Source organism: Toxorhynchites rutilus, chromosome 3 (assembly GCF_029784135.1).
Source record: "Toxorhynchites rutilus septentrionalis strain SRP chromosome 3, ASM2978413v1, whole genome shotgun sequence".
NCBI classification, from domain to species: domain Eukaryota; kingdom Metazoa; phylum Arthropoda; class Insecta; order Diptera; family Culicidae; genus Toxorhynchites; species Toxorhynchites rutilus.
The window spans coordinates 178,545,640-178,571,929 of record NC_073746.1 but is presented as its reverse complement, the minus strand read 5'-3'; the positions used below and the strand labels follow the sequence as shown (position 1 = coordinate 178,571,929).

The following is a 26,290-nucleotide window of genomic DNA, read 5'->3' as shown; positions in this document are numbered from 1 at the left end:
TCCGGCTGGGGATTATCTTTTCGATACCAGATATTACGATGACAATAATGATACGTGGATTCACAATCAGCTGTATTTCAATGTTCGGGCAAAAGGAGTGATAGATTTATCCATGGGTTAAATTATGATGCCAATCTTAATTTCGATATGACGTGAGCAAATGAACAAACAAATCACATGTGTCTAATCTAGAAATATCTAAATTTGTATGTCAAATAGATACAGATTGGGGCGAATTTTCACAGGAATCGGACCGATTTTTCACCTTCATTTCGGTCTCTATGCTGATGCGGATAAGCCTGTGCAGACCATCATATTTTTAGGGAGTACTGACCGTCGAACGATAGAATCGTATGACAATCTGATGTTTAGTTCACTTTTGCATTCTCGAACAGAGAAATCTGATGTTCGCTTGATTAACATTGGACAAATGTAAGGTTTACGACAAGGGAGGTCCATGACTACACCCAAAATTGATTTTTAGCTCATGTTTTGTCATCCCGATTTATGACCTTAAATGAGACATAACATAACAGAAAATGTCATGACTCACAAATACTGGTAAGCATTTGTATAATATACATGGTACAGCAATATAAGATTAATACGAGCGAGCGGCTGTGCTCCGTTGGCCGAGTGGTTAGCGTCATAACTAACATGCCGGGTGTTCGGGTTCGATTCCCGTTCTGGTCGGGGGAATTTTTCGTCAAAGAAATTTCCTCCGACTTGCACTGTGATCACGCGTATTCTAGAGCTTGCCACTCAGAATGCATTCAAGGCGTGTTATTTGGCATAGAAATCTCAACTAAGTACTAATAAAAATGACGCAAGTAATACTACGTTGAGACGGCGAAGTTCCTCTAGGAACGTTAGTGCCATTGAAGAAGAAGAAGACGAGCGAGCGGAACAAAAGACAAATAAGCTTTCCGCATACTTTGCCACATACACGGCCCAGACCGAGATAGATATTGTTCTCCTTCATGCGCTCCTTTTTTTACTCTTAAAAAACACTTCCCAACTTCATTTTATAATCAGGTGCAATATTATCACGTATTTGCTGAAAAACTGCCATGTGGATAGCATGGTCGTGTAAAATAGCTTTGTATTCAGCCGGCCTTGGTTCGATCCCCATTGACGTCGTCTGAACTTTTTTTTGGTACAATCCCAAATGAAATGAGAAAAGAAAACTGAAAGAGATGTCTGCACGCATACATACAAACCATTTTTAAGCTTTTGAAACAGCTCATTATTTGCGCATTTGACTCTCCAGCACACTAAATGGCATCATTTCTGCCGAAGATGAAATGTTTTCTGCCAACGCTAGTTTGAGTGTACTCTCCAGAGTCAGCTAAGTGGACAGCAAAGCATGATAATTGTTCTAATAGACTAAACTAAAAATACAAATGCCAGTTGATAATGTTCGATGCGCTTGTTGGTAGATATGGTACATGGTAAATTATTCAGCGATTATCTTGAAAAAGGTAAGTACCATCAATGGCAAACATTTAACATCGTTGTCGGCGGGATCAAAATGTCTAGAATCTATTGTGAATGCTGTCTTGTTTAGTTCATGCAGAAGCTACATTAGTGCTTTCCAGCACGGATTTTATCCAAAGCAATCAGTAGAGAGTAATCTTTGCGAATTCACTTCGACTTGCATCGGTGCGATGGACGACGGATTACAGGTGGATGCAGTGTACACGGATATCAAAGCTGCTTTCGACACCGTAAATCACGAAATCCTACTGGCTAAACTATTTCGACTCGGAGTTTCGGAGAGAATGTGCAACTGGCTTCATTCGTATCTGCGCAACAGGCAACTTTGCGTCAAAACTGGATCCTGTGAATCGGCGCTTTTCTCGCCACGTTCTGGTGTACCACAAGGCAGTAACCTAGGTCCATTGCTGTTCACACTGTACTTCAATGATGTGGTAACTCCTCTGCGAAACGGTGGGCTACTGATTTATGCTGACGATCTTAAAATTTTTCTAATTGTTCAAAATGAAGCTGACTGCAGAGAGCTGCAGGAGCTCTTGGATCGTTTTATGTATTGGTGCACTATAAACTTTCTCGAAGTGAGTGTCGCTAAATGTTCGAGACCTTCCGGAGATGTAAAAGGCCTATCATATACAACTACACCATTCGTGGAGAACTACTTGAACGCATCGAGAAAGTTAAGGATCTTGGAGTGTTATTGGATTATCGACTCTTTTTCAAACTGCAATACACAGCTATAATTGATAAAGCCAATCGTCAATTAGGGTTTACCTTAAAAGTCGCCGAAGGTTTTGTTGATCCCTTGTGTTTGCGTGCTTTCTACTGTTCGCTAGTCAGGCCAATTCTGGAGTATGCATCTGTCGTTTGGTGTCCATTTGAAGCAGTGTGGATTGCGAGAATTGAGTCCGTGCAAAGGAGATTTGTGAGGCGGGCACTGAATAACCTGCCTTGGCGTGACCCGATGAATCTCCCACCTTATGAGGATCGATGCGCGCTGTTGCATATTGAACCCCTTCAAATTCGGCGTGCTATCAATCAAGCTGTATTCGGAGCGAAGATCCTACGGGCTGAAATTGACAGTTCTGAGCTACTGGGTCGCATGCGCATATATGCACCTGAACGAGTTCTGCGATTTAGGCAAATTATCCAAGCTACACGCAGGAATACCCGATATGGCTCACACGATCCAATTAATTTTGTTTGTAGACGTCTTCATGTAGCATACAATTTGTTTGATTTTAATGTGTCTACTTGTACATTTCGTCAACGTTTATTTTCCGCGTGTCCATTTTAATTTATGTAGTAAGTTTCATAAAGACCTTGATGTCAAATGATGAATAAATAATAATAAAGACAATAAAGACAATAATAAAACTATCCGTTTCCGAATCTTAGTCATTCCTAGATGAAATGAATATTTTCAGTTAATTTGCGATTACGGATTTTCATATCCTTCAAATGGTATGAAAACCCCAAGACCTACTTGCCTCACAGGTCTGGCGCAACCGGGTGGGTGAGGTCCTCATAGCAGCCATGTTTCTGACGCCAACATCTTGAACATCGAAACAGCTGTGATGTAGGCGATTTGGTTGTTTTTGAACCCTACTGACAACTGCGTCAGCTGAGATGAACGCACTTTCATAGTTTTTGAACCCCACTAATAGCTTCGATAATGGCATCATCCGGGCACATAGCAAGGTCCTGCTTTATTATGAACGTCGCGTAAGTCATAAAATGTGGACGAGTGTGACTTGACATCATAGATGGACTAGGTGTTCTTATGATTTTCAAGTCACCGGAAAGGTTTTCAGTGGGTGGTATTAAGAAATCACTTTACATACATCTAAAGGAGTTCATTTAGTCACGTGAAGATGGTAATAAGTAAAAAAAAAAGGTGACGAGTCGTATGGATATGTGAGTGACGATGTTTATAAGAACCTGTACCTTTGGAAACTCATATTCTCCAAAACTGCACTTATTTTTTCCATATTAATTGGTAAAATGATTTCCAATGGCTGGAACTGAAAAATTGAACATTGTTTGTGGTGCGAGTGAAACGAACATATGGGACTGTGGCTGCAGTTCAGAGGTTGAACGCGAGGAATAGTTCCTCGCGTTTTGTAAAAGATTTCTTGTCCAGCCACCAAATGTGGCTGCCAATGAGCGCTGGTTGCTCAAATGAAAAAGAAGGAGAAGGCCCTTTATTGGACGCTTTCTGGTAGGCCAGATCACGTAGAGCACATAACGGGTATGCGCCTACTGATGTGATCCGGTAGTACCGCCTCACTTGGGGTTTTGGTCGGGCGGGGCCAAATAGGAAGGAGAATAGAAGGGGAAGGTAGAATTCTAGGAATTTTCGTATATTATGCTTCACTGGCAGCTCCTGTCCTTCTACTGTTGTCCTGATCCTTGGTGGTGTCCTTGCCAGTGGTTCCATAGGCTCCTCGTGACCTGTACTTCATGGATGTGATATTCAAATAGAATTACACTGGAGTCGCTTTTTACGCGGGGGATACGTGCCGCGTAAACGAAAACCGCGTAAAAAAAAACCGCGTAAATTCCAAAATCCGCGTAAAAAAAAACCGCGTAAATTCCAAAATCCGCGTAAAAATAAACCACCCTAAATTTTAAAATACACGTAAAAAACTAATAGTCAGTGAATTATTGATATAAAATGCAACCCATATTCAAACAAATTGCATATTGTGTACCTGTTTAACCGTTTGAGTGCGGGGAGCACCTTTAAACATAGGATTTTGTCTTTCTGGAACATGTTGGGGGTACAGATTGAAAATGTCCAGATTCTACCGCTTATTGCTCATCCATTTTTCGATGGATTTAACACGTTAAGCCCCGATTTTTTCGTGCTCTGCTTCCCATTCAGCGCGCATCAAGAGCGTTTGAACAATATAAGTGTCGGTCCCAGCTCCCGAAGATACTTATTGTATAAATAAAAAACAGTCAGAGATTCAACTAGAAAGTAGTTACAAGTAGGTTTTTACGCATTTTATGCCTGTTTTATCTTTGAATTATCTGTAAATCGCTACAAGTTGTTGTTCCGTCCAACGTGCAACAACCGAGTGGTAAGTAAAGAGCTGTTTGGTTAGGTGGCATGACCAAAATACGTAGAAGCATATTTTAACCCTGCCTCAAATTACTATTTTAACAACAAATTTCAAATGTAAGAGTATACAAACTGTTTCTACAGTATCTTATATATGTATTGGCTACATTGAATTGTTCTAAAAGCATACCTATCTGTTATATGGTCGGTGTTAAGTCAGACCGGGCCATGTGACATTTTTATGATTTCGAGAAAACGAACATAAAGTTTAATGCTCTGCAATTTACAAAGCATTTAATTTTTTCGTTCAATATTGTTCTCAGAAGTTTGAGCTACTCTCTGCCAATACTGTGATGTATGATAGTTGTAAAAAAACATCAAGTATCATGCCAAAAAAGGCTGTTATTTGGCTGCCTATACGTACAAAGTCCGCTCTGACTGAACTAAATGATGTATTTTTTGAGAGTTGGTTCACTATGACTGAACAATTCCGAACAGTATTCGTCAATATATCGTCAAATTTGAACTCATTGTCATCGTTACAGCCTAAATCGCACTCTGAAATAGTATATTTTGCGATCATTCACACTGCATTTTTCACTGATCCGTTCAGTCGGAGTGAACCAATTTTATTTTTATGCAGTCGGGCACAGCGTGTGTTGGTGATGGCTAGCTCATAGTTGCGCTGTGGGAGGGGTACTCGTGGTTTGTGGGGTCGTGTGCAAATTATGTGTGCTGCTAGATGCTGTCGCTTCAGTTCGTTCGGTGTGGAACTGAACACATATAAAAGGACGAAATCGCATTAAGAAGTTATTCGTGATTTAACCTTGCAGTGAAAGTTAAAGTGAAAGTGCAGTTCCTGAACCGTGGTGGTTGTAGAGTCTAGCCAGTTTGTGTTCGGTCGAGTTCGGCCAGTTCCCAGCGAGTTACCCAACCTTGGGGGTAATCGTGTGCAGTTCCGCTTTTCGACAGTTAGCTGAAGACGTCAGCAGTATTCAAAATTTTTGATTAAAGGCATACTCTAAAATGGCTTCGCAAAAAACCGCCTTAAAAAAAACAGATCAAGAGTGTCTCTTTCTTTGGAAATGAAGCTCAATATTTTGGATGCCCTTCAAGATGGGAAATCTGTTGCAAACGTCGGCAGGAATTTAAAAATCAACGAATCGACTGTGCGTACAATTAAAAAGAATCAAGATAGCATCAGACAGACAGCAGCTCAGGGCACTATCTATGCAACAAAATCCTCATCATATACACGAGATCCATTGATGGTCAAGATGGAAAAGGCACTTCATATGTGGATCGAAGATCACGCGCAGAAGAAAATACCCTTGGATCAGGAATTAATAAGGGAGAAAGCTTTGAGCCTTTACCTTTGGTTAGAGAAGAATGAGCCGTCTTCAAGTAAAAAGAAAGACTTTACCGCGAGTAAGGGATGGTTTTATAACTTTATACGTAGTAATTCCATTCGCAACGTTAAAATCAAGGGTGAATCCGCATCGGCCGATGTTTCGGCTGCAAATAGTTTTCCTCCAAAGCTCGCTAAGATCATAAAAGAAGGTGCGTATCATGGTGACCAAGTGTTCAATGGAGATGAAACGGGTCTTTTTTGGAAAAGAATGCCGTCTCGTACCTACATTACGCAGCAGGAGCAATATGCCAGTGGTTTCAAAGCGGCCAAAGACAGGGTTACCCTGTTATTTTGCAGTAATGCTTCAGGCGACCTTATGTTGAAACCGCTATTGATCAATCGTGCTATGACGCCCCGCTCGTTGAAGGGGGCTGATTTCAACAAACTGCCAGTGCACTGGAAAGCTAACACTAAAGCGTGGGTCACAAAAGCCGTTTTTGAGGAATGGTTTTACGATATGTTTATTCCGGAAGTGAAAACATACTTGGAAGGAAAAGGTTTGGAGTTCCACGTGCTTTTGATTTTGGATAACGCTCCAGGACACCTAGTTATCAAGCACCCAAACGTTCAAGTTGTGTTTCTTCCACCGAATACAACTTCTTTGTTACAGCCTCAAGATCAAGGAATAATTGCTGCTTTCAAGAAGTTGTACATTAAACAATGTCTTCGGTACATCCTCGAAAAGCTTGAAAGCGATGAAACGATGACGGTAATTCAAGCGTGGAAAGAATTTAAGATAAGAGACGCTCTGACGTTCATAGGAAAGGCTCTGTCTTCTATGAAATCTAAAACATTGAATTCGTGCTGGAAGCCACTATGGCCAGAATGCGTGAAAGCTGGTTCAACAGACCCTTCAAATGTGGAAGAATCAGAAATTCTCATTCTGGCACATGCAATTGGAGGGAAAGGATTCAAAGATATGGATAGTAGAGACGTTGAAGAGCTTCTTGAAGACACCGAAATTGAAGATGATGAACTGATGCAGAGTTTAGTCACATCGGAGCCTTTAGAGGACGATGAAGACCGGGATATCAAGCCATGTGATATCGAAGACGGGAATAAATTAGCGGATACCCTCGTAAAACATTTTATGGAAAAGGATCCTTGTGTTGAGAGAGCCGTTTCATTTCGGAATGATTTGAAACTGTGTATGCTTCGCTACAATAGATTGAACGAAAAAACACAGCCAACAGTTATCGATGAAGGTAGTGACATTGATGTTTAAAGTGAAAAGTATTTTAATAATATCTTTACAGATGACGAGGATTTCAGCTTACCATTGGAACGCAGACGATCTCGTCCGATTTCTTCGGATGAGGAAGATATCGCCACATCATCTAACCGCAAACATCCACGTGTTGCTAATGATAGTGATTAGATCAATAAAAGAAATTCTTTTTTCCACTTGACTACAATAAAATTGATTTATGAATACATTGGTAAAAATATCATGGTAAAAAACTAAAAATATGTTTAATTAAATTTGTCTAAATTCCGAAAACATTTGTTTGTATTGTAATTTTTTCAAATTGCAAAAATGCAATTTGAAAAAATTACTTTCGAACTACTGGACCGCTTCACATGATCGATATATCAAATTAAAGCCAATTAGCTAGTCTTTCTTGAAAAAATGTTATACTAGCAAAACAGTTGGATTTTGTTTTCGTAATTATTGATTGTATTTGATTGCTTATAGTTTACATGATCCAAGGACGCTATATTTTTTTATGTTTCTTGAAAGTTCTGGTTTTTCCACACAAGATAATCGAAAATCAGAAATGTGATTTTTATCGTTTTCGAGTTATGAGTTTGCCGATGGTCCGAAAAATCAGATTTTTCTCTTTTTCTATAAATAACTTTTTTCTAGAAAGAAGAAGCTTTCAAGAAAAAAATATTTAAAATATAGTGCCCTTGGTCACGCAACCATATAAACTATAAAAAACAAGTACAATCAATAGTTACGAAAACTTGGCAAAATTGGTTGTACTGTTCGAAAAATGAGAAAAAATGTTACTCTATGTTTCTATATTTTGTATTTTATATGAAACATCTAAATTGGTAAATTTTATCAACAATTAGAGCGACAAAAACTCTAAAGTTTTTAATTTGTTATTAATTTTATCAAAAAAAAAAAATGCATAATAAACTTGATTGTTTCTTGAAATTTAATTGAAGCTTTCTGAACGCTCTATAATTTGTTCTTCGACATCTAGCTCCTATATTTTCTTATTCCGCAGCAATATCATTTTAAACAATTCCTGGTGAGTCTTCAATTAGAATTTCCTAATTACCACGGTTTTTACTCCATTGTACTTATAATATACAATAAACTTTCACCTTAACTTTGAAATATTACTTTTTTTCTTTCTTGAAAAAAGGCTATTTGAGATATAAGACTTTTTTTTCAAACTGAGTGTATTATAGTCCAAAATTGTATATAATCGAACCATAGATAATCGTGTCAGTATATAATCGACTCTGTATATAATAGAGTGAATATATTACTTCAGAAATCCGGTTTCATTATTGTGGTTTTAGTTGAAAACCTGACCAAGAAAATTCATTTTGCTTTCGTTGGATTGCGCCTGCGAACTATGTGCTACAAGAACGGAGCTTACAAACATCTTTACATCAGTTGCTCCACAATTGGACTGTACTTGCATCCTAATTTGTGGACTATTGCTGTATTTGCCTGAAAATAGAGTATCCAAACTACAGTTCGGAATATGAATCATGCGTCGAAACTTGATTCAAATTCCGATCACTACTTTAATACTAATTTTAAAGAAGATGTCTGCATAAAAGATTTCTAGTAGATCCATACCTTTTATAGCACTTAACATGAAAACAGCATACAAAATAGTTATACAACTACAAAAACTGAAAAACTGCGGAATTTGCTAACGCAAACAATGTGTTATTGGTTTCGACACATTTTTTGCAAATGCTTAGTCTTATGAATTATAAGCTGTATCGATACCTGTAAATGTTATTTGAATGTAGCCAATACCTCAAACAATGTCAAGGCTTTCATTATTCTATTATTTATAACATTAAAGTTTAGTAAATTTACATTTGAAAATTAAGTGTTCGGAATTTGAGACAAAACAGTACTTTGAGCTCCATCAACCAAATGTGTCTATCTTTTGAGTCGTAGTAAATGATATCTGCTTCTATGAAATGCTATAATATGCATGAACAAATTCAGTTCAGAAAAAAGCAAAAAGCGTTTGAACTTTTTCACCGTGGAGAAATATTAGGTTGTCTTATGTCCGATTGGGGCAGTCTTTCTTTGGAAAAAGTAAATAGCCTTTGTGAATCACGAATATACATATTTTTACTGGTAGATGAAGAACAATCGCTAAGATCGGACGCAAATAGATAGCATCCTTTTCTCCAGAATAGTAAAAAAAAACTTGAACCCTCGAAACTGTATTTATTTCTATACAAACATTTGAAACAAACCATCTCGATTACTACGGCAAAAAACTTCACCACATATGGTTAAGGGTGCTTCAAGTAACTCAATTTTCAAATTAGGCTTTTCAAAAGGAATTACATTGCTTAAAAGTGGTATCTCTCATTCGTTCAATAGATTATTTTCAAAATTACACAAATGAATTTCGAATACTTATTCAACCATTGATCAAAATATCCGACAAATCTTTTGACATATTGTAAAGTGACAGTCAAAAAATATACGATGTTACATACTTCTGTCCGGTACTGTGAGTAAATTTAACACTTAACGCCCACGTTTAATCTGGGAAAGCAAATAGCGCAAAAAAAGAAAATGTAGAACTGGTTTTTCCTAAATGAACAAATAAATTCCTATTTAACAATCATAACATTTTCCCCTCCAACAAATATGTCACCAGAGGAGAATTTTCGATCATTGCTTTCTACGGAAATCAAGTAAGGACGCAATACATTTTAGATGTAAGGATAGTTTTCAAGAATTGAGTGTGAAGTGTGAGTGTGAATGAGAATGTATGAATGTATGAATGTGAACATTGTTAAAATGTCCTTACATCCCATCCTTTTCCTAATGAAAATGTGTCACCCTTCTAAACTCGAGTCGACCGCGAGTAATCGGTTTCCTATTTTATTAACCATAGAATTAAGGAAACATGTTAATATATTCTAGTTAAAATATAGTGATGAATTTGGCTCCTTTAAACTTATGCAACTGAGCCTGTAAAAATAAACGATTTAATTAAAAAAACAGTAAGGACGTTGGTCCAAATGACGAACTAGCCAAAGGCTGAGTGTCATAAATAAAAATAAAAAACGGGGACATATCTTTCACATTTTTTAGATTGGTGTTTGACATCTCTTGAAATTTTTTTTGAATTCATATCGCTTGGAGTCTTTTGAGTAAAATTTACAAAAGATATTTCATATTAAATTTGTGTTGAAACATATAAAATTTCGCTGAAATACATCCGAAACAAAAAAAGGGGATCAAGCTCACATTACTTACACTATTGTTGTTTATTCTTTTTCCATTCGGTTACCAAAATCGTTTCAACGCTAGCTGAAATCGAACCCAGAATCAGGTACCAATTTCGCCAAGATTGCGACAACGTTATCACGAGAATACTAAATCTTATCCCTCAGATATACCGTGTTAACCTCGAGCAAACCACAGTTATTTAACTCAATTCCCAGGAGACAAACATAGAAAAAATGAATTTGGCTCCAAATATTGAAGCAAACGTACTTAAGTCTTACAAATGAACAAATTGAGAAGAAAATACAACATACCGCGTATAAATCGATTCTTTTGGAAAAACCGCGTAAATTCCGAAATCCGCGTAAAAAAAAACCGCGTAAATTCCGAAATCCGCGTAAAAAAAAACCGCGTAAATTCCGAAATCCGCGTAAAAAAAAACCGCGTAAATTCCGAAATCCGCGTAAAAAAAAACCGCGTAAATTCCAAAATCCGCGTAAAAAAAAACCGCGTAAATCCCTAAAACCGCGTAAAAAAAGCCGCGTAAAAAAAAACCGCGCAAAAAAAAACCGCGTAAAAAGCGTACTCGTACTTAGTGTACTCGGATGAGTGAGTTTGCCGCCACGACGCTCCTGTGTTTGTGGCCCAGATGAGAGTGCTTTATTCAGTCAAAGTTCAAGCCTTTTTTTTTTTTTTTTTTTTTTTTATCTGTATTATAGTGATTTTCAACTCATTTGGTTGGTTCATCACTTGTACTTCCATTTTTGGAAGAATGTCGGGAGTGAGAATTGAACTCGTGACCTTCGGCGTGAGAGGCATGGATGTTACCACTACACCAGATCGTCTCCTCTTCAAGCCTTTTATACATGAATTTTCCCTATATTGCCTCCTTGTGCAGTTTTCTTCTTCCCGGCGAGTTATCGCTAGGCGGAGGGATTTACTCCCTGTTGCTATATATTTATGATAGAGCGCGGTCTAACCATCCGTTCTATCGCTATGCAATAAATCACGCTCTAAAAACGTGATTCATGCGCCGACCGGGACCTTATTAGGGTCGTTACGTCACGATGCAAACATCCTCACTACGACATCACGTGAGTCATGGAACATCATGGTTCTAGAAGGCGAATAGGAATCACGCAAAATGGAGGAAGACGAATTTCATTATAATGCAGTTTTTTCATTACCTTTTTCGGTGATTCATTAGTCGTTAGGGTACAAACGACAAACAAGCAGCAATTTGCTAGCCTTGTGGCTTTCTTGCAATAGAATCGCAACGTGATCCGCTCAGTTATAATTGTACAGTGATTGGAGCATGTTATCGCTGCTTCAAGATTGATGTAGCAAAGCTAACTTCGTTCGTCAAGAAAGCGCTGATGAACGGTGCCACCAAGAGCCTGTTTGTGCAAACGAAGGGCACTGCTATGTCGTGCCCGTTCAGGCAAAAAAGAAGTCCACCGGGGAGACGAATGGTACCGCTAAAAAGACGACCAAGAAAGCGCCAGCATCGAAAAAGGATACCGCTTGAAGGGATAAGGGGAGGGCATAGAAGACAGCCTCTGAGAAGAAGCCGAAAACTATCATCACTGCTGGTGAATAATCTTCCGCTGCTACCGGGGAGAAGAAAACAGCAACCACTGCAAAAAATATCCAAACTTACTGCTGTGATGAAAGCAACCAGCAAGAAGAAAGCTGCTGCTACTGCCCCAAAACAACAGTCAATTAAATCCTCAAAAACCGCTGCGCAGAAGCCGAAAACGTCGAAGCCAAAGAAGGCAGCGTCTGCTTCGAAAAAAGTTACCGACGCCACAGATCACACGCAACACGAGAGATTTGGTTTTGTTTTCAGAAAATCAAATCCAGTTCTTTCTAGAATTCGAGATTGCTTTGAAGTGAAGGAGTTTATTTTCTGTTTTTGTTTTACACTTATAACAGCGTCTTAGCACAACGGTTAGCATGGCTGCTGGCCATCAAGGAAATATCCGGCAACTACAAAGTTGATGTGGCGAAGCTAACTTCGTTCATCAAGAAAGCGCTGAAGAACGGTCTCACCAAGAGCCGGTTTGTACAAGCGAAGGGCACTGGTGCGTCGTGTTCGTTCGAACCGGTGCAGAAGGCGACCAGCAAGAAGACAGGTGTTTCTAATGCCGTTGCGGCTGCCTTCAAAGCAAAAGTCAACATAATCCTTAGAAAATCGCTGTACAGAAAATGCAGTTCTTTCCAAAATTCAATATTGTTCATTTTTTGTTTTTCGTGCATGTTCTGCGGATGCATTCTGAGATGAAAAATTGTAATGGGTTGTATCTAGGACACGACCGCAGTTTTCGACGTGAAACTACGGAATTATATTATTCGATCCACTTGTTCATCACTTCGGATATAATTTTAGAATGCATCGAAATTTTTGTAATCACTTTTTAGCTATTTAATTTTTTATTACTTCAGTAGACTCGAGTCGAGTTGAGTCGAAAGTTATCAGCACATCTCGTTTATTTGATTCAATTCGCATCAGACTTTCTCTTTCCCACTCAGATATCAATCACAAACTATGAACCCTTTTGCTCCTATATTCCGCTTGAGATATGATCGAACTCCACAACATGCAACAGTAAGGCTACCCTGCTGGAATTTGAAAGCATATTTTCATGAAATTAGGGAAGAGCGGTTAAAATGAACACCCTAAGAAATATGCCCATTTACTTCGTCCACATACTGCTACAATTTCCGTTCTTCGAAGAATATTATAGCTTAACTAACTGTTGTTCAAGATATCAAACGGTTTTTATTATAAAAAAATGCACATTTTTCATTAAAAGAAAATAAGATGTAGAATCGAGCATTTTTTTATCTTGCGGTTACAATGATCACATGGTGGTGGTAAAATGAACAATTACACATATCATGCTAAATGGGATAGATTTATGCGTTGTTCCTTATCTAAAATTCTTTAAATCATTATTGAAATAGTAGGTATATGTATGAATCAAACTGAGCTTATTCACCTAGAGTAGTAATTAGAATTTACACATACGTGCGAAAAAGTAGTAAGAAACATATAACGCTTCACATATTGAGGTTTGTTTTTGGTCGAGGTGATATATTTTTTCAGGGTCAAAGCTACAAAAGGAACCCATTGAAAAGCAACATTTAATGAGGTAGATCAGCTTTGGAATATATGACATTGTTAGTCGTTATCCAGTGGTGGCTCATTTTGCCCCAAGCAACAAAGTAGTTTCGAATGCGAATTAATCACTGAAATCAAACAAAATATCTGTTTACCTCTCATTGAATATGTGAACAGTTGTCCAAACTGATGATCTGTCGAAGATATCAGGTCGAATAATTTAAATTTCACGGGAAATTCCTTAAATAAGATGCGCACAAAATTACATCAAAATGGCTACCGTGAGAGAAATTTCTGTTTTACTTATTATTTTTTACATTTGACAGTTTCATGCATAACAGGGTGTCTTAAACAGCTTCAAATGTTCTAATAATAGGATAATGAAGAAGTATTAATTTGTTTATAGTTAAATTATCGAAGTTTGAGTTCTGGTTCATTTTACCAACCCTCTCCATTTTAACCTCATTTCCCCTATGAGTTTATCTAAATAAATGCAGTGTATATCTATATTCCAAAATTCTGGAGACTCTTCCATATCCGCACTAGCACAAAAAATTCTCATATGCTGCTCTTCTTTGTCGTAGCACAACTCGATACAGAGGGCTTCCTCTTCTTGTATCGAGCTGTGTGTGTATGTGTGTTAAATCAGCATTAGGCATGAATGATAACCGCTAGTTGTGTTATGTTAGCTAACTCGCATCTATGTTTTCATTCTATTCTATTTTTGGTTTCTGACTCTGAAGGCCTCTGAAGGTTTCTGAAGGGCCCTTGTGAAAAGAAACTCTATTCCATACTTCTCCTTCACCCGACAAGAGAACAATCCTCTCCCGCTCGATGCTCTGCGACAACCATGTTGCTTCGATGACCACCAAACGAGAAGTGGTGTGGCTTCAAATCGCGGATGGCTTATTTAAACCAAATATGTTGAAAACGGGCAGAAACGAATGTATCAGTTGCTCGATATAGACAGCTCTGTTCGGGAATGCGCGCAAATCAGCAGAACAAATGTATGGGAAAATAAGAATGCTTCCAGTTTTCATTAATTTAAATTGTTCAGGCATTAGTGGATTGTACTGTATAGTATATCAAATAAATCTTACAGAATTTCCGATTCCATTGGTGTGCAAAGTATCAGAATTTTTTCGCTGTGAAAATAGTTATTAACGTATTAACTGTTTTCTGATTTGGCACCCTTCCTGAAAGACGTAGTTCTACGTCAAAAAAAATCTTGTCCGTTCAACACGGTAGAAATTAGAAACGGGGTTGCTCAAAGCGAGCATAATTGGCACATCTAACAATCATGATATCGAACAATCACCGCATACCTTTTAAAATTTTGTGATTCCAATAGTTTATTTTCAAAAAAAAAGTTGATGAGTCTGGGCCTAGGGGCACGGACGGGATCTTGACATAGGACTGTAATTGTGTGTAGTAATTCCATTTTAATTGGGTTGTTTCGTTGTTCAAAATCTGTAATTTCTTTCTCTTTTGATATATCAAATGGAAGCCCTGAAAAAATCCGTTTCCTGTATGAACTTGTATCCTTTAAACGGGCTAGATGATAGAACGTGGTAGAATCCGAAACCACATTCTGTTCAAAAATGATGATATAGATGGAAGTAGCATTTTTCCCTTCGTTGCCACGTTGTCCGGAACATTGTTTGTAGAGGGTTGTAATAACTTTATAGCCAGGTGATGCACAGTGATAGACATTCGTTTAGCCGCACTTGAAAAAAAATCTTGAAACACTTACAAAACAACTAGGAATGTTATTTTTATCGGGATACTTATTTGCTGTAGTGATAGTATATTTAAGTCACTTTTATTGAAAGGACGTGCGTCACAATCACACACACAAGGCGGCATCGGTGGATATAAACATTCAAACGTCGTTTTTTCCCGAGACATACGTTTAGCCGCAGGGCATAAAAATCGAGTTTTCGCATAATCACCAAGCCTTTATCTGTGTTTTTTGAAAAAAATACTTGGGGTTGTTCAATTTACAAGATAAATATTAGATGTGCAACGTAAGAAGTTTGTCAGATTAGTGATTTACGTAGGATTTAAAGGAATGGCGATAGGTATTCTATTGACGGTAGAGGGGCGGAAAATAATAAAGATATTCAGTGAACAAAAGTTTTCTAATCGCTCGATCGTAACAAAAATTAGTCTATCTGAGAAAGTGATACGGAATTTCTTTAAATAGTGCCAGCAATATGGGATATAACGACCAACAAATGGGAACACCAAAGTAACTTTGCGTCTTAAAGGTCGAATAAGACACGAAGCAGCCAGAAAACGATGTCCTGCTCATACATTAAGGCAGAACCGGTTTTTCCAGTAACGAAGAGGCATATAGCGCGCATCTTGAATGAGTCACCAAACATCATGTGGAAGAAAACTCAAGGGATGCCGAAACTGACCGCCACCCATAAGCAGAACCATCTCATTTTCGCCCGGCAATACATGGAATGGAAACTAGAATGGAGATATGTTGTATTTTCCGGCGAAAAAAGTTCAATTTGGATGATCCGGACTGTTACAGTTGCTATTGGTACAATTTAAGTCAACGGCATGTCGTGAGATCGAAGCGAAACTTTGGGGGCGGAAGTTTGACAGTGTGGGGAGTCGTTTCCTTTTACAGCAAGCTTATCATTTGTTTCATTTTCACCCGAATGAACTCCGAAAAGTATATTCAATTACTGGAGGACGTTTTGATTGGCCATATTGAGGATAACGCTACCGAGGATGTCGTTTTTTCAGCAGGATTATGCATAGATCCACGTTTTCAAGCAATCGAAGGCATGGTTTGCCGAGAAGGACATTCCGCTTCTTGAATGACCTGCTGGCAGTTGATTGCAATCCCATAGAGAATCTATAAAGAATCTTGGCCGAGATGGTCTATGCAAACGGATGACAATTTGACAACATTTCCAGTCTCAAGTCAGTAATTCAGGAATGTTGGGCTATAATCAATATGGCAACACTTTAAAAGTTGTCTGACTCGATGTCAGGCATGGAGGTGGACATACTAAATATTAGCTACCGACATGACTCGATATTTGTCGCACAAATTTTCTTTCATTGAGATTTTAGGATGCGGCTAAACGAATGTCCACCATGATTCCACATATTTGAATTATTTAGAAAACAAGAAGTGAATTTATACTTTTTTTTAGAATGAGTTCGATGAAAATAAACAATAATCGTCTTTTATGAGCAAAACTGTACAAAGAATTGACTTATTTTTAAAATTATTGAGGAAAAATAGGGTGCGGCTAAACGAATGTCTACCACTGTATATTGAATACCCTATGGCCATGAGTGCTCTCTCGGGAAGTTCGTGCAGCTGCTGTAGGTGCTACTCATTGGGTTCTGCTTATGTATAGGAAAGGGAAAGGAGAATGGACATGTGCATTCAAGGAAGTGAAGCGAGTTTCTTAGGAAGATATATAAGGGTAGCATAATATTAAGATCGACTACTCAAGCTATCATAAACTGATATGCGTGAGTAGACCCTTTCGATCTTCTAAATCAGCAGCCAGTTAAATTCATTAATTACATTTGTTACATATCCAAAAAACATCCTCGATATTATGACATCCTGTACCACAATTACATAAATTATTAATAGCAAGACCTACACGATTAAAATGTAAATTAAGCAATTGATAGGGTAACAAACAATACAATAACTGCTTATTATTGGTAAATGGAGGATAATTCATTATATGCATCAACTCACATTGTGAGCTAACGCCCGAATTTAGGCAAAAAGATTGCTCGTTGCGTCGGGGAGGAAAGCGAGTGGTTAGTGCAATCGAATTAAAACATATCCATTTTAATCGTCAAATTGTTAACTTTTTTTACTATATTCACTGTTCACTTTTTAAGCAAAAAAAACGCTGGATAAATTTCCGGTCTAATAGTATATACACAACATATGTCACAATAACGATTTTGAGTAATATACGTTTGAAAACTCTTAATGTATCGTTACAGTTATCCCCCTATATAGAAATCGAAGACATAGTCCTATGTCAAAAAAATCAAAGCTCGGGTTTTTTTATCCCAACAGTTTATTTTATTAGGCTCATCTAGCAATTCTGCTGTAACAGAGTCGAATTAATTCGTGTACATTTTTTATCTTAAGATAACTTTTGTTGTATATCAACACTATTACCATTTTTGAGGCGTAAGAGTATCGCTATCCATCGATAAACATTTGTTTTTATCTACAACACAGTAACCGTTTGGGCGTAAGAGAACTCCTATTCTATCGATGCATACCACAAGTCGCCTTTTTCGGCGTGAGAATATTGCTATTGTTCGAATGTTCATAGTTGGGCTGTTCACAGCGGGACTGTTGATATGAGGCTTCCATTGTTGCGTTATTGATAGTGCCAATTACCGATGCAGCAGACCGAAAATGTGAACGGTAAGGGACTGGGATTACCGCCACATGATGATTGTTGCGTGGACATAGTATCTAGAATAACGCACAAAGATGATCACAGTTGAGGGGCCCTTAGTTCTGAGCTCATGATCGTTCGCTTATTAGCGGACACGCAACCAATTAGGCTACGAAGACCCTCCCTCAAGTTATTGGAATAATTTTTTGGATATGTATGTAACACATATCTCTCATAGATCTTTCATCTTTCGAATGAAATGTTTGCCGTACCCTTCCCTTACCCGACAAAACGATATTAACGTTCAGAATAGTCTCTTGATAAAATCTCATCGCATTGTTTTGGTTTCACTAAGGGGACAAGCCATGGCATGAAAATGATTCTAAAATTGCAGAATTCATCGGCGCTTCCGCACGGTCTTGCTGTTGTCGACCACTGGTAGGAAAAAAGTTGTTCATTGTGATTTGGAGTAAAATTTGGTATTTTGACGTAGTACTACGTCTTACATTAAGGGTGCCAAATCAGAAAACAAGTAAGGTTGCATGAAAAAAAGTTAACGTTAATAACTATTTTTGCTGCGAACGGATTATAACGATTTGCATACCAATCAAATCGGATTGTTTTAAAGATCTGTTTGATTTGCTATAAATTACAATTCCACAGTCTGTATATGGTTTAAATTGATGAAAATTGGAAACATTCCCATTTCCCCATACATTTGCTCTGTCCATTTATGTGCGTTCCCGAACAGAGCTATCAAATACGGGCAACTTATGCAGCCGCTAGAATAGAAACAACGAAGGGGGTAGCGATGGGGGTCTTCGTAGCCACTTGGTTACGCGTTCGCTTAATAAGCGATCGATCGTGAGTGCAAACTCAGGGCCCTCAATTGACCATCTTTGTGTTGTTATAGAATAACCACGTCCACGCAACTATCATCAGCGATGGAGATCGATCCACGGTGGAACAAAGATCGATTCATCCATACAATTGCTCTGCTCTGCAAGAAACATCGGGCTGCTGTTCTATAAATAACCCAACAATGATCAATATCAACTGTCTCCGCTGTCCGGTCTGCTGAACAATGGAAGAACAGATAGAATACCCTTACGCCTAAATGGCCAATACAGTGTAATTTACCATAATGCAATGGAACAGAAAAACCTAACGCCTAAATGGCTACTACTACTACTGTGTAATTTACACTTTATAGAAACATAAACAGATGTACATATACACGATAAAAACCCGGCTCTGTTACAGATCAAATGCTAATGAGCCTAATAAATAAATAAATGGGATAAAAAAGGGGATAGCGAAACGAGAAGTAAACTCCACCCTTGCTTAGTAAGTAAGCTGTCGCTAGCGTATAAGTATTGCATCTTCTCTAAGGAAAATTCTCAAGGCGCGTCCACATTATGCCGAATGATACCGATCGGCCTGTACCATATTCGGCATATTCGGTTCGTTAAGTAATGTGAACGCCCCATCGGGTGCACGAAGCCAAAGTCCCATCGGATGCACGAAACCGTTACGAACACACAAAGCACTATGTCGTCAACGCTAATTTACTTCGTTTTGTTTTGGTTCGACTTTCTCGAACCGGACCCACTTCTTTCGGTTTGGGTTCGGTTTGATTCGAGTCGGTTTTCGGCACGTCGGCAAGCCCGGGCGGTACGTCCACATTTAGTCGGCATTACCGGGCGGCCAAGGCCGATTGGCGTAATGTGGACGCGTCTTCAGAATCTTTCTGTGCCCGAAACAACAAAGGTCGCTTATTCTGCTCGTTTTGTGTTTTATCTTTCCTCTCGAGCTGTGAACGCTAGCGAATATTTCACTTGCAGTCGCTTTTAGCCATCAGTGTTTGGCTTTGTGTGTTTTGTTTGTTTTCGTTACGCTAAACTTAGAACTTATTCATTTCCTGTACATGTGATATTTTTAGTTGCCATTCGTATTTGCTCTCGTACGCACCGGCTCTGTTCTGATGCAACAAGCTTCTTGCTTTGTTGACGGTTTTGACCGATAGTCGAGAAACGATTTTTCACAAACGTTCATTTTCGTGATTTTTCATTTTTATCGCTGCAATTGTGTGCACCTGTTAGACGCGTGTTTGATGCTTGTTGAATAGCGATGCACGGAAGATGCCTCTCGTTAAATACTCAGTGCAATACGTGTATTGATATAAAAAAACAAATTGCGATTCGCAAAGGCAAGAAAGAATCGTTGCTTCTCGAAATGATTCAACACGCAAACCATTAAACCTTTTCAGGGTCCCCGGAACTTTTTATTAAAGAGTTATTTATGAAATTCGACGTATTCGCAAATAATATCCGAAATTAAGCAACAAATTTCAAAAAAAAATTGCGTGGTTCTACGTCCTAAGCGGTCGTGCCTCGGATACAACCCCTCGATTTTGACGTAGGACTACGTCTTTCATTTCTATACCGGGGTGTAAAATCAAAGTTTCGAAAACGAAAGCGTTACGCCGGAGACCGAGATTTTGAGTGTTAATAGCTCCTAAACAACTGAACGAAATGGTATGATAAACACTTCATTCGAAAGATAAAATATCTACGCGTTCTATACTTGTTACATTCTAATCCAAAAACATGTTTCAATAGTCTTAAATTTGCTTTCAAAATAGGCTATTGAAATCACCAATCGGTATATAAGCGAGCGCCGCTCGGAAATCCACTCAGTTCTAATTGAACAGCGATTAGAGCATGTTGTCGCTGTTGTGGTGAAGCTCTTCTAGGAATTTAAAAATACATTCATGTGAAAGAGTTTATTTTTATGTTTTCTATCCATGTTAACTCGATAACCATCTGTTAATAGCACTTGATTGAAACATATTTGGTCACAGTGTTACCAAATATGTTTCAATCAAGTGCTATTAACAGATGGTTATCGAGTTAGCATTAACCACTGGTGGGCTTCCAGTATCGAGGAAAATGTGGAAATATCTAATCGTTACTGAAAATAATCTGCCAGTTCCTCTGGGAATTTAAAATTACATTCATATGAAAGAGTTCATTTTAATGTTTTCTATCCATGTAACACTGTGACCAAATACATTAGGTTTTGTGATTTTTCAATCAATCGCAATCAACAGGATAGCTTCTGAAGATTATTCTTCCCCATCAGTAGGATATTTCCGTATCCAATATTGGATGCATAAAAACTTGTGCCTCCAACGTAACGCTCTCGTTTTCGAAGTTCTCCAAATATTCATTCATTCAGAATGAATTCAGATTCAACTTCATACAAATGATCTCTAAATCAACGATAGTCCTACGTCACCCTTGCGGTTATACCATAGATATAACCCACTTCCTGTTTTTTTCTTGGGATTGTTGTCTAAGAGCCCCCGCAGACTGCAGACTGACTTGTCGACCGATAGTTCGGTCGGCTTCTTAATCAGTACGGAGAGGTATGCATGTGCGCACATTACTTTTATTTATTTATTTATTCATTTCGTCAAACAAATGTACACTACCCACTTATACACTAATGTTACAATGTTTTCTTAGGTTAAATATTATTTTTGCGGTACATGTTTCTTTTTAACTGTTTTTTATTCATTGTTGTGTCAATTATTTCGCAGTGCTGATTGTATATACGCATCATGCGATTGATAGGGGCGTTATTTGCATAATTTGTTCTGGATGTTTTGGTTAGAAACAAATTTCGTGTTCTTAGTTGACGCCCAGGTGCATAGAAATTTAGTTTTTCTAGTAATTCAGCTGACTGTACTCGTTGCGAAATTAGGTCATTAACAAAAGAAAGCATTGCAAATTCACGGCGTTCTTTTAGTGTTTGGATGTTTATGAGCATGCAGCGTGCTTCATATGAAGGAAGTGGAAATGAGGTCCAGTTGAGTTTACGAAGTGCAAATAGAAGAAACTGTTTCTGGACTGACTCAATGCGTTCTTCATGTACGATCATATACGGGTTCCAAACGATGTTACAGTATTCCAGAATAGGCCTTACATATGTAATATATAAAAGCTTTATTGTGTATGGGTCCTGGAAGTTATGTGAGAAGCGTTTGATAAAACTTAACACACTATTCTCCTTATTTATTACAGAGTTGTAGTGTTCTATGAATGTGAGTTTACAGTCCAAGACGACGCCTAGATCTCTGACTGTTTCACATTTTTCTACATTTTGATTTCCAAGACATATTACAATATTTGGCACATTTTTTTTCTGCTAAATGTTACAGAGTTGCACTTTTTCACATTCAGTTTTAGTAGATTTTTATCACACCATGTATGGAATACATGTATTTCGTTTCGAAATGCTTCGATGTCGTTTTCATTTCCAATTTCCGCGAAAAGCTTCATGTCGTCGGAAGGAGATGTCATTAACGTACAGAATGAAAAGAAGAGGACCAAGATGAGAGCCTTGTGGGACTCCCGAAGTGACATTTACTGGATTTGAAAGAGAATTTTGAAAATGAACAATTTGTTCACAGTTTGTTAGATATTCCATTCCAATTTTCTGCAATTTGAAGAGTAGTAATGGAATGTCGATGCGGTCAAATGCTTTACTGAAGTCAGTGTAAAGAGCTTCTACGTGTTTGCCATTTTCCATTGCATTCAAAATAAAAGTCACAAAAGTCACAAAATTCTATTCTTTACTTGTTGGAAGACTTTTTCGTTGATTATTGCTTCGAATAGTTTAGGAATGCAAGAGATAATGGCAATTCCACGATAATTACATACGTCAGATTTAGCGCCTGATTTAAAGATAGGTACCAAAAAAGATTGTTTCCATTTTTTTTGGGAATATTCCAGTTTGTAGTGACATATTAAAAAGGCAATGTAAGGGAAGGGTGAGTTCCTCAGCCAGGTTCTTTAGGAATATAGGTGCTATTCCGTCAGGTCCTGGTCCTTTTGTTCCGTCTAATTTTTTTAGTGCATGGCATATTTCCTGTTGTGAAAGATAGTTCACCGATATGTCATTTGGATAATCCGGTAAAAATGAAAGATAGTTCCGATCGCGATTTTCTTCGGAAAATGTGGTATATACTTCCTGAAAGAAATTTGCAAAGAGATTACAAATTTCGTTCGAAGAATTCCTCACATCCTCATCGAGATGCATCTGCGATGGGAAGTTATTGCTTTTGAGCTTAGACTTTACGTACTTAAAGAATTTCTTCGGGCATGATTTGACTACAGTTTCGACCTTTCTATTGTACTCTTCGTGTGCACTTTTAATTGCAAAATTTAATTCCTGGGAAATATTTTAATATTCAAGCAAATTTTGATGACTTTTGTCTATTTTGTATTTTTTATGTGCTTTTTGTTTTTTATTCTTTAGATTTCTTATTTGAACGTTAAACCAAATAGGATATTTGCTGGTTGAATTTCTTCGTCTTCTTTTCTTTGGCACAAGTTATGATATTATGTTATTCAGAATTTCGCGAAGAATATGTACGGATAAGTTGACATCTCGTTCGTTGTTTAATAGAGTATGCCATTCTATGTCTTTTAGGCTACATTTGATTGCTTCAAAGTTCGTATTGTTGTATTCCGGTACTTCTTCGTACTCCCAGTCGATGGGCAATTGTCTGTTATGTATAAAGATTGAGTATTCAATTGCTGTATGAAATTTTTCATTTTTCCAAAGAGGAGTCATGGACTCATTCACACAAAGTTAGTGAATAATAGGTCTAGATAATATTTTTGGAAATTTTTCACATGATTTATTTGGTTACGACCGAGATGTGCAATTTCGTCAAATATATATTGTAGGGTTTCATTTTCCCCGACGACTGGAAGTAGAATGCATTCATTATCATTATCGGGAATAAAGTCTACTTTATTTTGATTGAAGCCATAGATATGCAATTTCACTTCTGGTTCTAGTGTTTCTGCAATTCGATTTGCCGTCTGAAAAAATAATTCATACGACTTTTTGTTTGCTATTCGGGTGGGAAATACACAGAAGCAAATATGTGTACTTCGCCAGCTATGGATAATTTTTCCCATAAAAGTAAATTCATTTTTTAGTGGAAAATTTAAGTTATTGAAATAATTGTACTGGTGGGGTCAAACGGACAGTTGCCAGTTTGTGTGAGATTGACTGTGAAAAGTCTGTTTAATCTATTCCTAAGGAATGCACGCGTCTATGAATGGAAATCAAATCGCTAAATGTGGACTGTTTAGAAGCTGATTGGAACCAAAAGCAAAATAGTTGAGAGTCTGTTCGTTTATACTGCTGAAAAGCACGTTATCACTTCTAGGTGGATTCATTTGATTTTTCCATCATTCAACGGACATTCGGGATGAGATGAATGAAATTATTCCTCTCGCGATCGATAAAACTCTACGCTTCATATATTACAAACCTGTCCATATTATCCCCACTATATGTCCATATTACCGGCATCGAAAAAAAAAAGTTGTACTTTTCGGTCTGTTTCAATTTCAGTAAAAACATTGAAAAACACTTTTTTGTTAAATATTTGGCCAATTAGGTAAAAAAAACAGTATATTGAATTGCAAGAAACTGCATCAAAGTTTTGGGAAACATGAGTTTCCAAAGATATATCTTTGGTTCTTCTTAACATGTCCGTGTTACCCCCACCTCCCCTATTAAGATTCCAACAAGTCGTACTTAAATACTTTAGCACATTTATAATATTTTTTCGCTCATTTCGTCCGTTCACACTAGTTCATTCAAAATTACAATGTTTCTTGAATTTTACTTTCATTTAACTCAATATATATCTGATTTATGCACATGTACAAACATTGTTGTCCAACTGAAGTTGTTCATTCTTCTTTACAGGAATCCTCTGTCTAGCTATAGGACTAATTATTTCAATCATTGATTTGGTGTGGCCACATCGATTCTCAACAATATTAGAGGTAATCTGCGGTCAGTAATATAGATAATCGATACACAATATGTTCTGTTTATTTTTCAAATTTCAGGTCTACTACGATACCCCTTATGACAGACACGTGATATTAGAAGAATCCCACGATGTCAGATATCGGAAACGTAACAGTAAAAGTCTGGAGGACCCACCCGGTCTAGGATCACGTATCTTACGGTACGTACCTCTACGAAAACAGTTTTTTTTTCAGCAATCAAAAATCTCATAAATCGAAATCCACTCGCAGTCGTCTATCATCAAAAACAAGGGACCAATCAGCGGACAAGGTGGGTATCGAAAATCGGGGATTCCAGCATGACGTTCCCAAGTCCCCCTGGCGCTACCCATTCAGACGCGCCCAACAAACGCCACCCCATGGAATCCAGCGCACCGTATCGCAGGACTCGAACTCTAGTATAGCATCCGCTGCGGCCGTTTCCCAGTCTTTACACAAAGTTGCACTCTCTCGAATGCTTCCGTAATTATTTCAATTATATATTTTTCGATTAACGAGAATCACTTGAAATGAGTTTTGTTGTAGGAAACCACCTCTTGAGCGTACTCGCGAGATAGCCAACTGGTAATCTGATACACAACAGTCACCAGCCACCAATCAGCCGGTTATAAACCGGAAGCCAATCCTCAAACAAAAAAAAACACACGTGTGCAACTTTACGTGATGAATCTCTTGTGATATTAAATCGTAAAACGCCGAAATGATAAGCGCGAACAATCTACATGTCCAAGTGACTTTACCTTCTAATTAGGCCAAATAATTTTTAACTAGCATATAATCGTCCGGAAATGGCTTCATGTATGGAGCAGATATGACCTAGAGGAGACTAGTGTTAGAGAGTAATGGTATACTGTAAAACAAATAAAAAAAATTCGCCCCTAGCGTTAAGACTAATGAGCATGAGACGAGACATGGAATCAATGAATATCTGAGAGCTCTCAGCAACGGAGACTACGATGGAAGCATTGCTTTTTTTAAGTTATTTATTAATTTGTATTTGTTGTTTTAAAATAGGGACCCTCGTAGTGAAAGTTTCTGAGAAAAAAAGTGACATAAACGTTTTGTTTGTAAGATCATTACTTGAGGATTCGAAAATGGATATAATCACACATAGGTTCTAAAGTAAAACAAATGGAATAAAAATTCAGATTTGATTGCATTCTGTGATAGTCTTTTGGTATAAACGTCTAATCGTCCGAATACTTCCAAAGTGTTGGTTTTTAATTGCACATGTTCCCTTCTAAATCATAATAATGTCATTAGAGGCGAATGAACCCTCAAAGTTTAAAAATTCTTTAATTCAACACAACTCAATTCAATAATAATGTAATTAAAAGAAGAAGGATGGATACACTTTTTGATATGTGCGCCATTTTGACAACTATGTTTAGTTTGATTTGCCATTTAATCATAAATAAACTGAC

The 26,290-nt window shown here is 37.7% G+C and overlaps 2 protein-coding genes across 6 annotated transcripts in view; both read left to right on the top strand.

Moving 5' to 3' along the window:
* Positions 1-26,026, top strand: part of LOC129775399 (dual oxidase maturation factor 1) — a 217,456-nt gene extending 191,430 nt beyond the window's left edge. For 4 of the 5 annotated variants that reach the window (XM_055780112.1, XM_055780115.1, XM_055780116.1 and 1 more), the window contains exons 7-10: positions 24,760-24,839; positions 24,906-25,027; positions 25,098-25,328; positions 25,392-26,025. In XM_055780112.1, coding sequence (XP_055636087.1) covers positions 24,760-24,839; positions 24,906-25,027; positions 25,098-25,328; positions 25,392-25,434 — 476 coding nt within the window. In that variant the 3' untranslated portion in view covers positions 25,435-26,025. Of the gene's footprint in view, positions 1-24,759; positions 24,840-24,905; positions 25,028-25,097; positions 25,329-25,391 lie in introns of all 5 variants that reach the window. The other variant, XM_055780113.1, reaches the window with a different exon arrangement.
* On the top strand, positions 4,244-7,586 carry LOC129775398 (tigger transposable element-derived protein 1-like). Its single transcript, XM_055780110.1, has 2 exons — positions 4,244-7,177; positions 7,229-7,586. Exons 1-2 carry the CDS (start codon positions 5,647-5,649, stop codon positions 7,348-7,350), a joined length of 1,653 nt encoding a protein of 550 aa, XP_055636085.1. The 5' UTR covers positions 4,244-5,646; the 3' UTR covers positions 7,351-7,586.
* Positions 26,027-26,290: the final 264 nt, after the last annotated feature.

Coding starts and splice junctions, on each gene's coding strand:
- LOC129775398 (XM_055780110.1), top strand. CDS start 5,647: ATGAAGCTCAATATTTTGGATGCCCTTCAAGATGGGAAATCTGTTGCA. Junction 7,178..7,228: donor GCCAACAGTTATCGATGAAG/GTAGTGACATTG, acceptor ATATCTTTACAG/ATGACGAGGATTTCAGCTTA.